This window comes from Carcharhinus amblyrhynchos, chromosome 5 (assembly GCF_965287045.1).
Source record: "Carcharhinus amblyrhynchos chromosome 5, sCarAmb.v2.hapA, whole genome shotgun sequence".
NCBI classification, from domain to species: Eukaryota; Metazoa; Chordata; class Chondrichthyes; order Carcharhiniformes; family Carcharhinidae; genus Carcharhinus; species Carcharhinus amblyrhynchos.
This window is the reverse complement of record NC_137328.1, coordinates 24,317,320-24,334,810: the sequence shown is the minus strand read 5'-3', so window position 1 is coordinate 24,334,810 and position 17,491 is coordinate 24,317,320. Positions and strand designations below refer to the sequence as shown.

Genomic DNA, 17,491 nt, shown 5'->3' with positions numbered 1-17,491 from the left:
TTCAGGGATTGCCCATTGCTGGTGCCTCCCTTTGGTCGAATCCCCACTTCCTTCCCACCTGCTCACTCCCTTCAATCCACCTCCTATCCCACCTCTCTTCCACCATGTTGCCAACCTACCCAAACACTCCCAGTCCAAGGCCCTGCTCTGGGGATCCAAAGCCTTGGAGTTTTTTCTTCTCCAGCAGGCCCAGCATTGACGACTGAAGCTTTCCTGGTGCTGCCGAGGTTGATGGACCCGCTAGTCTAAACATTCAGAGGATGGATTTGCTGCCCCAGTGAGGGGCAGATATGCTTTATGACTGCATGGTAGGGGAGGAGGGGTGGAGGGGGCTCCGGGGGACAGAGGGGGTGGGGGGTGCTGATCCAGCATGAAGCATGTTGACTCCCCATCAATATTCTATCTGGATGGGCTGGGGAGGGAGAACGTGTCTTTGCACCCTTCCCCCCTCCTCATATCATTCAGCCCCATTGTATTTTTGAGTTCAGTTTTCATAAATATTTATGTATTAGATTGGCATGTTAGTAATTTAGGTTACAAAAAAGGTTTAGATCCATTATATGACATTCTTAACATAGTAAAACATGTCAAGGTACTTCACAGAATCATAATTCAATATTGACAAAAAGAAAGAGACAAAAGGACAAGTGGCAAAATGTGTTCTAGATTTTAAACAGTGTATTAAAGGAGGAGAGAGAGATGGAGTAGCTGGGGTGAAGGAAGCATGGAATGCACAAGAGGCCATAAAATGATCTGAACATGATGAATTTTAAAACTAAGATGTTGCTGGACTGGGAGCTGATGTAGGTCAGCAAACACAATCACTGTTTAAAGGGGTCAGTACCAAGTAGCTTTAATATTTAGATAACTTTCCCATTCAATACAACATTATTTGCTGCAAAAAGGCTTCAGTAGCTGCCATTACTTCATCATGAGGAGCAGGACACACTGAAAGGCTTAAAGCTAATTCCTTGTGTAAGAGATTTTGTGCTTGGTTAAGTCTTGTACAAAAATATAACCTGCAATTTCTTTATGGTCCAATTTATTTTTTTTTCTCTTAGTTGGCAAAGAATTACTCCAGGGAATTTCAGACCTTGAAATGTACCCGTAATACGTTGCCTGCTAATGCAGCTTCTGGCAAAGAGTATGTTGAGAAACTTACCCCATTCTTCGGGTAGGCTATCCATCCCAGGTCTCCCATTACAGCTCTGGAATCCAGTAAATTAACTGTAAAAACAAATAACAGAACAATCAGTCAGGATTACATTAATTCCGAGCAGCAAATAGAACCAAACTGCCAACACCTTAAGACAGACGGAAAAAATAATCCGCCAGCAGATATTCATCTTAAGGAAAAGGGCTTGCACACATATTGCACATTTCAGCTTTATTTTCATAATGGTCAATGCAACAATTATGTTTAATAGTATTTTAATTACTGTAGATTACAGTGTACAAGTCTGCCTGGCATATAAGATAGCCTTTTTGGGCATCAAGATTCTCCTTTCAGCCTATGCCCAGCATATGATTTGACCCCCCTTTTTTGCTGAGAAATGCTACATTCGCATCAGGACTTGGCCTTAGTTTTTCATCTCAGCTTATAAGTCAGCGCATGAAACCAGCCAGACAAAATGGAGCACGTTGCCAAAAAGACACTTGGGAGTTTAAGACAAGTCCATAAAGAGCAGGCTGCACATGGTGAGCCATGCACAGAAATGGGTCCTCTGGCAAAAAAAGGATGAAATATGAAACTGGTTTCATGCTAAAAGTCATAAGGGAGAATTGACAAAAAAATTCTAAGTACAAACAAGCGCTAAAACAGAACAGAATCGCACAATTTGTTTGGGCGAGTTAAAAATCCAATATCCAAAAATCCAATACACTGAGCAAAAAGATGAAGCAGGATCTGTTTCACGCCAGTAGTGGGGGTGGTGGTGGTGGGGGTTGCTAAGCACACCCAAAAGCCAGCAGATCACAGCTGAGGGCACCATTGTGCATGCACAGATCTCTCTGCGCTATTGCTGGCTGATCACTCCACCTCCCCAAATGGACCAGCCAATCCCCCACCCCGGATGGGCTGGCTGATTCTCCCCGTATCACAGCCTAGTTAATTACTCCCCCTCATCCAATACCCACTACGGAGTGCACAATGTTCCCCCCTCCTCCCCTTATGTCCCACTCCCACCCAGGCTCTGCCCCTCCCCTTAGGCACTGCCCCCTGAGATCCCAGCCCCTTGGCACTACCTCATGCCCGATGGGCACTGCCAGTGCCAGTGTGTCACACATATCCAGTGCTGGTAAAATTAGAGACAAGGAATCTGATGCAAATCCAATTATTTCCCTCTCTCACAAGCTTACTTGCTTGCCTCACCCGTCGACTGGCAGGACGAGAAAGTAAGATCACACCCCCAGCCCCCCTCCCCCACCCCCCTCCATTATGTCTGCTAACTCATCAAATAACTGTGCCACAGCAAGGAAATTCACTGCTGGTGAAAAACTGAGGTAAGGATAAAAGAAAGAGGAATCTGCCCAAGACCAAATGCACTATCAGATCAGGGAGCAGCCTTGGCCTGATATTCAGATGCATATATTCAATTGGATCCTCAAAAATCATCAGAACTGTTACATTGTCACCAGAATTGCAAAATGTATATGTGCACTTAAGAAGGCAAAATCAATCCTTAAGTCCTGCAGAGATTTCAGAGCAACAGTTAGTGTGACCACCTTATGGAATGAAAATGTCTAGTGTTGGGGCAGAAGATATTGATGTAGTTAAATGTATGTTTGTAGAATTCCTTAATTCAATAAAATGTGTCACATTGATTTAATTTGAATTACCAGTGTAGTTAATTTTCACCTTTCAAAATGGCCATCACCACATCAACAATGGAGATTTACATTTTATCCTCAATGTATAAATTAACCACTGTTTTTGGAAGAATTTGTTGAGGCTTTGGAAGTCAATTTACACACCACAATCTACGATAATAATATACTTTTCAAGGAAATACTTCAACTAATCAAGTGGAAACTCAGAACTCTCTTGCAAAGTCTGTGGATTCTGAGTCAATTTAAATTTCATAACTGAAATCAATAATTTTCTTTTAAATAAAGATAATAAACAATCTTCCTGCTAATCTGCATGCATGTAAAGCTGCACATCAGTGTGCAAGATGCTGCACAAGCCTTAATCTGTATTAAGTACTGTGCAAGTAAAAGACTTTCATGGGCTGCATCTTGAAAAGTTTGAGCTCAGCAACAAAGTTTTATAGGAACTGTGTTAGCAAAGAATGTGGATTAAAAAAAAATTAAATGGAAGTGAGGTATGATGCTGAAAAATATTGTTCCTTGTGTGCTATACAGAAAAGCATGCCATTCACAAAGGAAAGTAAAGTTTTAAAAGTATAGTACAAAAATAAAAGATAGGATGAGAGGGTATTCTGGGCACAAAGTTATCAAGAAGTAGCCTCGCTTCACCACCACCTTGAAATCTTACCTGGTCTGGCCCTTCCCTTCACCCTATCTACATAACCTCAAGCATTTACCATGTCTAATTCATCTAACCTATACATCTGTGGACACTAAGAGGCAATTTAGCATAGCCAACACACCTAATCTGTACATCTTTGGACTATGGAAGGAAATCAGTGCACATGGAGGAAATCCATACAGATACGGGGAGAATGTTTAAGGTTTAAGGTGCTGGGGAGTAGGTACAGAGCAGATATCAGGGATAAGGTTTTCACTCAGGTGGTAGTGGGTGAGTGGAATCGGCTGCCATCGGTGGTGGTGGAGGCAGATTCGATAGGGTCTTTTAAGAGACTCCTGGATGAGTACATGGGACTTAATAGAATTGAGGGTTATAGGTAAGCCTCGTAGTAGGGATATCATCGGCACAACTTGTGGGCCGAAGGGCCTGTTTGTGCTGTAGTTTTTCTGTGTTTTATGTCCTATGTTCTAATGTGCACCCTCCACACAGGCAGTCACCCAAGGCTGGAATCAAACCCAGTCCCTGGTGCTGTGAGTCAGCAATGCTAACCACTGTGCCACTACGCCATCCAGATAGACTATCTTAATAATATTCAGATATAAAATATCTCTGAACCCTACTTCACATTTACTTTTGCTTACATTTGTTTTAAACAACTTTACAATTTATTTTCAATGCAGATCATAGATTTGTTTTAGAGTCTGCAAATGTTTGCAATCATTCTCAAAAAGATGGTGCTGCTGTACTACATTTTTTTCCTGTTAGTAAATAATTGAAATTAATAACTGAAAATAGTAAATTGATTTATCTTACAAAGCTCATACATTGCATATGTAAACAATTCCATGATGCATAAACCAAGTGTATTCAGAACACTGCACTATCTTGCACCATCTGAAAGCTTAGAGATAGCAAGGACTGAACATTCCAGCTATTTGTATTTCAGCCACTGTTCATCCGTCTGTTGTTGATAACAAGCATCAGTGTGTGTATAAAAAGACAAGCTACTCATCACCACTGTTGCAACTGTCAAAACATTAACAGCATTACAAATGAAATGGAATCACATCACAAAATAGTTTTACCACAGGGATCAGAGCTCAGCTCACTTACTAGTTCATTAGAAAAAATTATAAAATAAATTGTTCAGGCAGCTGGAGAATGTCACAGAGGTACTTTATGAATGCAAACAATATCCCAGACAAGCCTGAGTAAAATATCTTCATAATAAAATGAAGGAAGTCGAAAATGTACATTTTCAATAATTAATGTTGTACTCTAGGGCTAATAATTGATATTGGCATTGCTTCCAGAATTCACCTTTGCTTCTCTGTGAGGTCTTTCAATGTGTAATAGCTCTCTTCGTCAAACCACCTCCAGTACCACACTCTATGCTACAAACTCTGGCTTGCTTTCTTACTGACTGGTTTTGTGCTATTTATGGCATCTACATAAACTGAAAGGGAATTGTATATGCAGTTGCCATGCAGTGAGGAAATATGATTTTATTAAAGAATTCTGACTATATCTGATAACACTCACAAATGTAGAATTCTGGTATCTTGATCTTTCTTCTAAAGGCTGATTTTAACAGCCCCCTAAAATGTGTTTGCTTTCCCATCTACATTCATCAGTAGTCAGTAGTTACTCTGCACACTGTCTCTCAAGCATTTTGCTGCATGGATGTTAATAATGATGACATCATCTACATGCATTTAATATTAATGCTATCACATACTTTTGTCATGTAAGCTTATCTATGTGCCCAATAGCCATGCCTTAATATGCATAGTAATTGTTTTATGTTACTTAAGCATTCCTTAAGACTGTTGCCTGGCAGAATCACAATCCTTTACAAATTTTGATCTTCCACTTTGGGAGATTCTCTAATTTTTTTCTGCGCCCTAGTTAATAATTAACACCCCACCAATAAGGATATGGACACATCTTGGACATTCACCCATTGCCATGAACTTGTCTTCATAAGCTTCCACAACAATCAACATGATCTTTCTCTGCAGCCCTCAAGTCCCACGTGAAAGAACTGAACCTGCTGACTCCGTGCCAACTGGCTGTAAAATATCAGGATGTTAGTAACCCAGATAAGATAAAGATCAGAAACAGACATTTCTGCCGAGGTTGTGTAATACAACCAGTGTGTTGTGCAGATACAAGGGAGTATATTTGTAAGAGCTGTTTTTGACATTGGCAGATACACTTGAAAATATACATCATGTATGAGAGTGGAGAATTGTTCCTACACCACTTGTCAAGCACGAAGCTATTTGACAGACTTTTCCAGCAATTAAACACTAAACAATTCTTCGCTATTACACGCAAGACAAGCTGATATTCCCAACTCCTTGTCCCCGTTGAAAATTAATGCACAATAACAAAACTAAACGCAACTCCCTTCTTAATATGCACAATGTTCTGTCGCACAACACAGCACCATCTGGTGCATGCGCATCTTAAGGAACCCGGGAGTTTCTGCAGAGGGGAAGGGCAATGGTTTCAAATCGATTGGCAGTTTCCAAATGTTTGAGCAGAAAGGGACGAAGATCAGAGCAAAGTTTCGGAACGGCTGATCCCGCACCCCCTCCCCCCCGCAATATTGGCGAGTCTTTGGTCTTTAACAGGCGCAGCCTGGCTGCTGAGTCCTGGCTCTGTGTGGGATCTGTATGCGTGACGGGTGCAGAGATAAAACAAGCGGCTTCAACATGGAAGGCACGCAGTGCGGGGCAGGATTCCGTGCTTCGGGAGATTCTGAGCTACAATTAGAATCTCCTCTTCTTCCCTAATCTTCTTCAAAGTGAAGTAAATAACGAGAATGTGTCGTACATCAATTACAGTGACAGGGATGTTTGAACTGCTCACTTAAGTTACATTTATAGAGCAGACTTTTCTGTATTAATGTATTCAATCTTTTATAATGTAATTACTGGAGGCCTCCTGAGAACCATAAATAAATATATTCTGAAATAACCTTTTGGAACCATCCCCATAAAAAGAAAAAATGAACGTTATTCTTACATACAACAAGGGTGCAACTTTGATCTTGTAACAAAAGACAGGCAACCGTTAAAGTGTTCAAACAAACGGCCACTTTCTGGTACAAATCTCCAGTTTACTTGAGCCCTTCTGGTTCACAATTGAAGAACACCCTTAACCCAGCTAATGACATGTTTTGAACAATAGCTGTTGTTTAAAGCATCGAGGTGAAATCGAGATGCAAACAATCCTTTCCGCCAGCCATAAAGGACAGGAATTAGGACCCCGAAGTTTGCCAGGCAGATGGCGACTACTGACTAACTCTGATCCATCAGAACTGAGCGCAATGTAGACTCACACAATACAGAAGGTTATTCGGCCCATCCAGTCTGTGATACATTTAAAAGCTACTAATTTGCAAGTAGAGCTTGACGTTGTAGCTTTTGTTCCGGTGTGAAGAATCACTTATTTTAGAACAAATGCACAAGGTTTATTAGCAACAGATTCAACACACCCCAATTGCAGTTCAACACTGTTCTCTGACTGGACTCTTTCAGGCATCATTAACCCCGTGAGATCTGATCACCCAGGACTGTACAAACTGGCAATGCCTTTTCTTCGTTTAAAGCATTTTTGAAAAAAAAAGTATTGCATTGTGAGATTATCTATTACAATAGCGTACGACTTGTTCGATATTTTTAAAAAATATCCCCTCAACATTAATGCCAGTTTTGCTGAGATTCTCAGTAGCAGCAGATGTTATACAGCATATTTTTCCATGCTTAAACCATTGATGGGTTCAGTAGAGGTCGTTTTAGCTTGGAACCTTCGATCTGAGAAGCGAATGAGTAGTTGTAAATTCGGAATACTCTACACAATACTGGGGCTGTAATCTGCTCTCGCTTGCAAACAATCCAGCCTGGAATTGCACCGAACCCCCACTCACACTCTGAAAAAGACAGGCACTATTAGCCCGAACACAAACGTGCTCTTCCATTTCAAGGGCAGCCCAGGGGCGGACCAGGTTGGGATGATAATATTCAGTACCATGAGAGCGGTAGCATATTGAGTGTGTGCCCTCAATTTTCCGCATGATCATTCCTTGCTCTCAACCAACCCCATCGGGAATGAAGTGATTTTCCTCCACTGGGGGAAGTGGGAGAAGGGACAGAAGTGGCTACGGTAGCTCGGCACAGACTGGAGGAAAGATCTTTGTATTGATAGGACTGCTTTTGAGGGGCTCGGGACAATAGAGAGGGTTTGAACGTTGTGAATGCAGCAACCAACATGAGTCCCACAACCAGCAAGAAGATCATAACCAGTTCATCTGTTGGTGATAGTTTCAGGACACCGGAAAAATTCCTCTGTTCCTTGTAACATGGGAATGCTTATTCTCAACTGAGATGGCAGGGGAGGACTCAGTTTAAACAGCTCTCCAAAGAGCTGCCACCTTTGACAATGCAGCACTCCCTTGTTACCGCATTGATGTGTCAACCTCAACCCTGTGCTCAATTCAGGGGACTGGAATTCAAACCTCCTGGGGACCCTGTCCTCTTTGCCACTGTGTGATATGGAGCAGACAACTTTTCAATGGGACAGAAAAAAAGACCTTTCCTAATGCAAACACCATGTTGTGAAAACAGAACATAATCTGGGAGACTTCAGATTTCCAGAATCCGCAGGTTTTTTTTAATGTTTTATGTGTAACCCTGCTGTGAAAGCAATGTGATTGCTGCCGACACATTACTGTACCTCAAGCATTCATCTAATAATTGAATCCTTAACAATGCAGAAGGGGGCATTCGGCCCATCGAGCTTGCACCGATAAGAATCCCACCAAGGCCCTATCCCCGTAACCACACCTATTAACCCCGCTGATCCCCCTGTTATTAAGGGGCAATTTAGTATGGCCAATCCATCTAACCCGCACATCTTCGGAGTAATCAAAGAACCGTTACTCCCTTTTGTCTTCTCTATCAAGCGGAAATGTTCGCAATTAGCTCGCATTTTTTTTCTTGAGCCAAGGGGAAACCTCAAGCAGAAGCAGACGTAAGCTACCCAATAGCTGAGTTAGTAACTGCACCGTCCTATACAGTGCTGTAATATATAATTCAGTTAGGACCGACCGATCTTCATGTCAGTCTAAATGGCTACTCAGCCGCAGAGTGCATTAACATTCTGCTCCAATTTGACTCTATGGGATGTCCATATATATATATATATTCTGTCTACGATGGTTCCTGAGATCAGGATCAACAACTCTGATTGAATTTCCTCCTCATCGGCCTACAGAGTATTACAACATTGCCAACATTATCCTGAGCTCCAGCTCGGTTGGTAGCACTCTTATCTCTGAGGCACAAGGTTTTGCTTTCAGTCCCCCAGTCAGTACTTGAACACAACCTTCTCAGCTTTTGAATAAGATGTTAAATCAAGGTCCAATCTGCCCCCTTAAGTGAATGAAAAAGGTCCCATGGCATTACTGTCAAGAAGACCAGGGCAGCTATTCTTTATTCCTGACCAAGTCATCCCTCAATCCACATCATAAAATTAAATAGGGAAGTCGGAGTAGAAGATCATTAGATGAAGGACCCAATAAGTAAACAGACAGTTTGTATCTTAGGGAGGGGATCAGAGTGAAGGTGTGGCACAGTGGTTAGCACTGCTGCCTCACAGCACCTGAGACTGGGATTCGATTATGAGCTTGAGTCACTATCTGTGTGGAGTCTACACATTCTCCCTGTGTCTGCATGGGTTTCTTCTGGGTGCTCCAGTTTCTTCCCACAGTTCAAAGATGTGCAGGTTAAGTGGATTGGCCATGCTAAATTACCCCTTAGTATCAGGGGCGAGCTAGGGTAAATGCATGGGGTTATGGGGGGATAGGACCAGGGTGGAATTGTGGTTGGTGCAGACTCGATGGACTGAATGGCCTCCTTCTACACTGTAGGATTATATGATTCTATGTGAAGATTATGAGTAAATACTTGGCGACATTGTCAAGTGCCTGGCTTCAGAGGCAGCAGAAGGTGGTAGTATAGAATTGGAAAGGAAGCAACAAATTAGCTTTGGTTGGAATATTTAGGAGAAGTGCATGGAGCATAGAAAGGTCTTGCTGAAAGTGGAAGGAAGAATCTACAGGACAGTTATGAGAGTGGCCTTGTTATATACTGCAAAAGAGAGGAACAATGACTGGATACTAATGAGATACAAATAATGAGCTGGAGCATGGAGTGACAAGAAAGAACAAAATCTTATTGGCTACTTTCTTCAATGCTCCCACAATCTTCGCTAACTCCTTAATGTGTTGGGAGTTAGTGAAGATTACATTAGGGAGCTAGTGAAGATTGTGGGAGCATTGAAGAAAGTAGCCAATACAAAATTAACATGGTACAGTCATTTGTTACAGAGACAGAGGAAATATGGTGAGGTGAAGATGACAGTGTCAGGAAGAAGAAAAGGAAGGCTGAAGACCAGGTAGAAGAATGCTGTGGAGATTTAAATGCAATGGATTTGGATGAAGAATGGGTGACAGAGAGGAGCAGCCGGAGAAGGGTGATCAACTTGCATTGTAGCAAGCACAAGTACATTTTGAGCAGCCAAAAGAAAAACATCCCTGCAAAACAGATCAACTGATCTTTATCACATTGCTGTTTGCAGAAGTTTGCTACAACATTACAACAGCAATAACACTCTAGAAGTACTTAATTGAGGTATCTGGTGGTTGTGAAAGGTGCTATATAGAATTATAGAATCACTACAACGCAGAAGAGGTAATTGGCCCACTCAGTCTGTGCTAACTCTCTGACAGAGTACCTTCCCCAGGTCCTCTCTATCACCCTACCCCGTAACCTTTCATATTTCCTATGCTTAACCTAATCATTTTTGGGCACTGTGGGCAATTTAGCATGTCCAATGCATCTAACCTGCACATCTTTGGACTGTGGGAGGAAACAGGAGCACAAAATATGCAACCCGAGGCCAGAATTGAATTTGGGTCCCTGGCACTGTGATAACAGTGCTAATCACTGTGCCACTGTGCTGCATATAAATGCAAGCCTTTCTTTACCTGTTCATTATTGTATCTCAAAGATGATATTTTGGACAAACTTTTTTTTTCAAAACTCACGTCTTTGCTGTCAAAATTAACTATTTCTGCTCAGTTACTTGATCTAAGCTGCAGCTGTAGTCTGGAATGCTGCAATTGGTTCAAGCAAATGCGGCTGGAGAGGCAGGAAAACAGTATTTTGTTCCCATGCTCTTGGATAGAGAAATCTTAATGGAAGGAACATGTGTGAGAATCTGATGGAGACATTTTAGGGCTTAATTTTCACACCCTCTCGCATCATTTGCACTCACCCCCTAAATACCATACCACAAATGGATAAGCTGCCAACATTCATTGTCCTGGTACAGTGATGAACAACAGTCACTTTGGCAAGATATTGGTTGACAATGACCTAGAATCATGACCCAACCTGAGTCATAGCCTGCAGTGAGAAGAACATGGGAAAAAGCTGTGGAATGACTAACCGCCTGTGCAGCTAGATGTCACCCATGCCACAATGATAACACTCTCCATTCTGAATCCGATGGTTATGGGTTTGAACAACATTATCCAGTGTTGGAATTGCTGTTTTTCAGGTGACACTTTAACTAAAACCTTGATTGCCCTCTCAAGTGGACATAAAAATTCCCAAGGTATTATATAAAAGAGCTGATATCCCTGTTTTCCATACCAACAATTTGCTCTCATCCAACGGCATAAAAGGAAATAGAATTCTGGTTATCATCATATTGCTGTTTGAGGGACTTTACTGTGCATTAGTAGTTTCTGCATTTCCCATGTTACAACAGTGACTACATTTTAAAGAAAATGAATGCTCATGAAGTGTTTTGAGATGTACCAAGACTTTGAAAGGCATTACATAAGTACATATCTTTTTTTTCCTTGAGAGACTTGGACAACTGCTCTAATGTTTTCAATGTAAATAAGGCGCAGTCTAAAAGTTGTCACATATGGTAAAAGTGGGATTCTTAAGGTAAATAGGGCTGAAGGAGAGAGCATCATCATCAGAACTCAATTTACAAAATAGCATTAAGCTTAACATCAAGATTTCTTTTGGAAAAAAAAAATTCTGCTAGATTTAAAAAAAAATAATTACGTGTTCATGACCTCCCTGGGGAATACTGCAACGGAGAAGTTATTGAACCTAACAGTGTGAGCGATCTGCATTAATGTACACAGCGGAATAAAATTGCTGAGACGCCCAGGGTTAATAGCTATCTCTGCAGATACTAATTCCGTTTCCTCATACTGTCCCCAACACAGTATATATTATGATGGACAAGAGCAGAAAAAGAAACACAATTTTTTTTTAATAAGGGCCTTCAGTGTTTCTCCCTCTTTGATTTTTGCCTCATGTATGAGCATGGCAAAGAGAAACCTGCTGGAATGAATCATCACGGTACAAAAGAGGGCACACGTAAAGTGTGAGCACTTTCAATCAGAAATATGATGGACAGAAAAAGACCCATTAGCCCATCCAGGCTGTTCCACACAACATTAATGTCTTCTACGACACAATACCAACACTCTCCACCGCAACTGCAATTCATGTAACATATCAAACCTAAACCAATTAAGAGGGAAAAAATTGGATTTCTCTACAGCAGATTGCAAAATATTGCACGGAAAGAGAAAAAGTAACCCGTTTGCATTCAGCTAAGCAAATCTTTCATGTTCACAGCAGCTCAGAGAATGCTGCGCTTCTCAATCAAAAGAGTTTGTAGCTTCTGACTAAAAGCCTCAATCACGTATTGGACATGGTGGAAGCACGAAACATTTCCTCTTCAATTTCTCCATGTACGTATACCTTTCCTACATTGAACATCGAAGGTGTAGAAGCTCAGACGAGACATTGAGAACCCTTCAAAAACTTGTGGGAATTCTCACTGTTTTTTTGCTTCAAGGATGTAGGAATTATGTGCACACAAATTTTATAATTGTATGCACATCTTCCCAATCGACGCAATTTATCACATACTCAGGGGGCAAATTCGTGACAGAGCAGCATTGTCGGAATGCAGTCATAGTCGCATTTTTCTTGTCACAAATATTTACCTGTAAATGATTAAATGCTGCAAGCTAAATCTCTGACTTCATTTACATGTGGAATAGGTACTTAAACATCACTAAAATAAATTGGGTCTTGTAGAAGAATCATACAGACTCGAAACGTTAGCTGTTTTTCTCTCTCTACAGATGCTGCCAGACCTGCTGAGTTTATCCAGCATTTTCTATTTTTACTTAAAAAGTCATATTGTTTCCGCCCTGTGCTATAAGGAAGGCATAATGTAGCACCTTTTTGAGTTTTGTCGTCGTTTACAATATAAAGTACTAAAAATACGTTTACTTTGATCCATTTTGCTTGTTTATGGCTCAGTAATGTGTTCCAGTATCCTGCAAAGCTCCCCTTCTAATTTACTCAGGAGACAGTCTACGGCCATTAATAACGCTCGCTATTTCTTAAGCAAGATAATAAACTATAAATGAATAAACTGTGACATAAATGATTAGTGATTGCCAGTGTCAAATCGTCAATGGCTGAGGTGCAAAGATGCTCACACACATCTAAGATGTTGAAAGTGTCAGTGTTTGTCAATGAGAGTCAAAGGTTGGCTCCTATTTTGTGGCATGCTGCAATTCTGATAAACAACATGTCTAATATTCCTTCCAGAGAATAGTAAGTGAGCATATTGCTCTTAGGCAAGAAATCAGGAAGGAAATGTCATGGTCTAATGTGTAAAAGAGATTGGACGCTTGAAATTACGTTTGACTTGATTTGCTGCCCTGAGTTGTTGAACGGTTGGTGGAAAGAGGATTGTCACTTTGCCAGACAGGAGAACAGATATCATTGGCTTGGCACATCACAATCTTAGAACCATCCCAAGTTCCTTTCATTATCTAATGCTTATCTTTGCAAGCACAATTAATTTCCTCTACAAATTGTGCACTATTTTATGCACCTACGCTGTATCTGTCAAGGTTCTACACACCTCTACTATTAATGAAAGCAAAAGCGTCCTCATAAATCAAGCGTCATCTTAAAAACGAAGACAGAGAGCATTTAAAATAGGAAATGGAACAGTAATAAAACGGCAGCTACTGGGTCATGCTAGTTCATTTATTACCCCAACCCTATAAAGTTGTGCATTTATGACTTTGCCAGTAAAGGCTTGGATCCCAGCAAGGTACCTTGGTTTCGAGAAAATGTGCCACGGTTAATCACAAGGTGCAAATGGATGTTGCCTCAGAGGCAATGATCTACCGTTAGCTCAACCAATAATTGGTCCGAGCTTTTGATCCGCCTTTCTCACACCAACTGCACGAGTTCCAATAGCATCCAGGAAACAAGTCGAAAAAAAACTTTCTGTTGCAACGTAAGAAGCACCAAAAATCAAATTATTTCACGGGGCCAAGGTGGAAATGCAATGTGAGCATATTAAATATAACGGGCAAGTCATTTTCAAAAAAAAATTCATAATAAGATGCGTCTTCTATCCAGCAGTTTTAATTTCGTTCAAGACAATCTTTTCTGCATGTTGTTTTAAGTACCTGGACAAAATAATTAATTCCTTAGCACCTGAGTCCATAATCATTCAAATAAATCGAGATCTAAAATGTTATAGCACAGGGCGGAAACAATATGACTTTTTAAGTAAAAATAGAAAATGCTGGATAAACTCAGCGGGTCTTCGGTATGTGCAGACTTTTTTACCTTTTCCACAAAGTTGTATGAATTTTAAAAGCTCATGACAATTTTGAGACTCTGGTTTAATTTTGGTCGCACTGCCATAGCCATTTACTATTTCAAATCTTCTGACCACAAAAAGGCAAAGCTGCCCTCTAGATTTTCCACAGCACCAGATTCAAGAGCAAAACTTGCTTTAAGTTCTTTTTCACATTTTTATTTTAGAATCAAGGATCATATCAAACCATTTTCAGTGGTTAAAAACATCAATTAAAATAGATTAGTCTTTGGCGACTGCAAAAGTAAACATCAATCTGTCTACTTAAGACACTCAAATACACTAACGCCAATGTGAACCTCTCGTTCTTCGCTTGAGATTGCTGCAGGGAAGCTTTGAAAACTTTCTATTAACTTTGGTTCTGAGGTTTTTAAAAAAAAACACGAGGAATCGCACTAAGATAGCTGCAGAATATAAATCTTACATTAAGTCATCTAGCTTACAAAAAGGAGAGGCGTCTCCTGGGAAGAATAAACCCTCCACATCAAACATGACCGGAGTAGTTCAAGCACACTAGGGTGCAATTAAAGCATTAACCGAGAAGCACATTATCACAGTCGCTGTCGCCAACTCGTTTTACTGCCGTTACTGGAACACACTCACAACCAAACCCTGGTTCTTAACAAACCCGTTTCAGTGAAAATTCGTGTCATTTTGAACGCTGCCCTACAATCAAGTTAAGGCCATCCCTGCTGTATAGTTGGCCGGCAACATATTGCAACGGTGAATTGCTAGTATAGGCAAATCGGTCAGAAACACTAAACGTTGTAAGGCTAATGTGAGCAACGTACATTGTAAAATAAGGTGCCACTTCAGTTACCAAAATATATTTTAAAACGTCGAATCTCTGGAAAAGAAATTTCAAACCGAAGGAATTTATGCCACAAAGTATCAGAATTGTAAATACTTTCAATAGCTCTGAATGTTGCCTTCAATGACAAAAAGAAGGATGCACAGAGCACTGTGAACAGGTTCACAGGCCGGACTGGACACAGCTAGTGTCTTTGCCTGATCTTTTTAAACCCAAGCCCCTTCCGAAAAGGCAGGCAACCAGCAGCTGTCAAACAACTCGTCGTATTTTAGGTAACAATTTAATTATAAAATGTTTCTTCTTCCCCATCCGCTAACCCCGGATTTTTTTATATATATGTTATCACTGCGCTGCTAACTCCCTCAGTTTGATATGTGTGTGTGTAAGAGCGCCCAGGGCGAGTCCAAGCTTAACACTTTCAAAGTTAAAATAGGACGTTTTAAGGGAGGCAACAGGCCGAGACAAAGGTGTGGGGACAAGCTGAAACGGTGGCGAGAGAGCGATGGAATATCCCCCACACTGTCACCAGTGAATAAACCCAGCCTGAGAGCTGGGTGATGTTTAAATTACATTGCAAAGTGACGGGAGCGGTGTTCCCAACATTGAACAGTCTCCAATCGATTCGGACGACGGGACATTTTGCTGATTTTGGCAGGCAGCAAGAACAGATTGCAACAAAAATAAAGGGGAGAGAATGGGCTAGGGGTGTAAAGGGGATCTGGAAACAGGAGTGTAGAAGTTGGGTTTGAATCCAGGAGTTGGAGTTAAAAGGCAGGGCTTGTCAGCACACAGCGGCGATGTCTAGGGCTGTTTGTTGTCCATGTCCCTCGCTGTCACTCAGACAAGCAGCCCAGGCACAACGCTTCAGTGATGTGAATTCGGAAGGCTCTCCCCTCCCCTTACCTTGGTTGTGCCCCGCGGCCCCGGCGCACCTCTCCAGCTTCCAACAGACCAGGCAGAAGGAGTAATAGTAAGTCCAGCAGAGCAGTGCCGTCCGGAGGACTGCTGCCGCGCTCCGCCGCCCTGCCATCGCTCGGCGCCGGCCCCCGGTGGAGTGTGGCCGGCTGGCGCTCGCTGTCTGTGTGGCTCTGTCAGTCTGGCAGTGACCCGGAGAGAGCGAGAGAAGCAGAGAGGCTCACAGTCCGTCCGGCAGCGAGGGAGATACTCAGCCCTCTGCCTATTTATGTGCAGACTAGGCTCTGCACACACACACACACACACACACACACAGACTGGGGGGAGGTGCGGGCTCTGCAGCACACAGACTGGGGAAGGGGGGAGTGGAGGGGTAAAGGTGTCGGATGATAGGGGTGGATAGAGATGGACTGGGGAAGAGGTTGATCTGCACGCTGCAACTCACATTCCCCCCTACTCCTCTGAGTCACAGACACTCTCTCCAGAGGATGTAGGATGCTTGTCCCTCTCGCCTCAGCCGGGCTAAGCCACTCAAGACTGTTTTATGTAAGTGTGTGAGAGATATTCAGTTACTTCATATGCTACACTCAGAGAGAGGGGGGAGAGGAGGAGTCACTCAGCACACATCCAGCGTTTGCAGGGACTTGTCAATCAGCACTGCACCATCCCCCTGCCTACAAGAAGTTGGTTCAGGGACTTGCTGCAGGCGCCAGCTCTCTCTGCCCCTGTGCATCGAGAGAAAACTACCAGCTACCGGCGAAAATGATGTCTGCTCTCACAGAGACAGAAACAAGATTCTTTTCACTCTCTGTGAGATTAATAGTCATTTTCACAGCCGGAACGCAGGACCCCTGACTCACTAATATCAGATATAGTTCTGGGGGAAATTCCGGACTCGCATCTCCAAACTGATGTTATAAGCCAGGGTGCACACTTCTGTCCGAAGGCGACCTGTTTGGGACTTTTACTCCCGATTTTCTTTAACAATTCTAATTTTCGGATGGATGGGCGTTTCTGCGGGGCTCAGAATCAACGATTGCGAAATCATTCCAAAATCTTCGAAATATTACACATTTCAATTCATGTGACAAATAATTTAACATTGTCGGACTTCTAAGCCACGATTTCCATCCCACCGGCCACACAGCACTTTATTCCATCGGCAACATACTGTAATGCTGCTACCCTGGACAGTGCAAGAATGGAAATCAGACAAAAGCCAAACGCTGTTTCATTTCAACAGTTACATGAAATCAATCAGAATTGAAATTGAATCGATGCGTGAGTTGTCTTAATCTCTGGTCATAACTTTGGTGAATGATTGACAGTTTCTGGAGATATATATATGCTTGTTTATCCTCGGGGCGGAAGGGGGGAGGGGGTCCGCCACATAACGTGAGGTGAGTGGAATACCCTTAATTTAAGAAAAACAGTACGCTTATTAATGATAGAACACACCCTGCTGAGTTAGCTAC

The 17,491-nt window shown here is 42.0% G+C and overlaps 1 protein-coding gene across 1 annotated transcript in view; it reads right to left on the bottom strand.

Annotated features, from left to right (window-relative positions):
- Positions 1–16,131, bottom strand: part of epha5 (EPH receptor A5) — a 332,885-nt gene extending 316,754 nt beyond the window's left edge. Inside the window, exons 1-2 of the mRNA XM_080188550.1 lie at positions 16,005–16,131; positions 1,163–1,227 (exon numbers count right to left, since the gene is read on the bottom strand). Of these exons, the coding sequence (XP_080044676.1) occupies positions 1,163–1,227; positions 16,005–16,131 (192 nt within the window). The remainder of the gene's footprint in view (positions 1–1,162; positions 1,228–16,004) is intronic.
- Between the last annotated feature and the right edge of the window lie 1,360 nt (positions 16,132–17,491).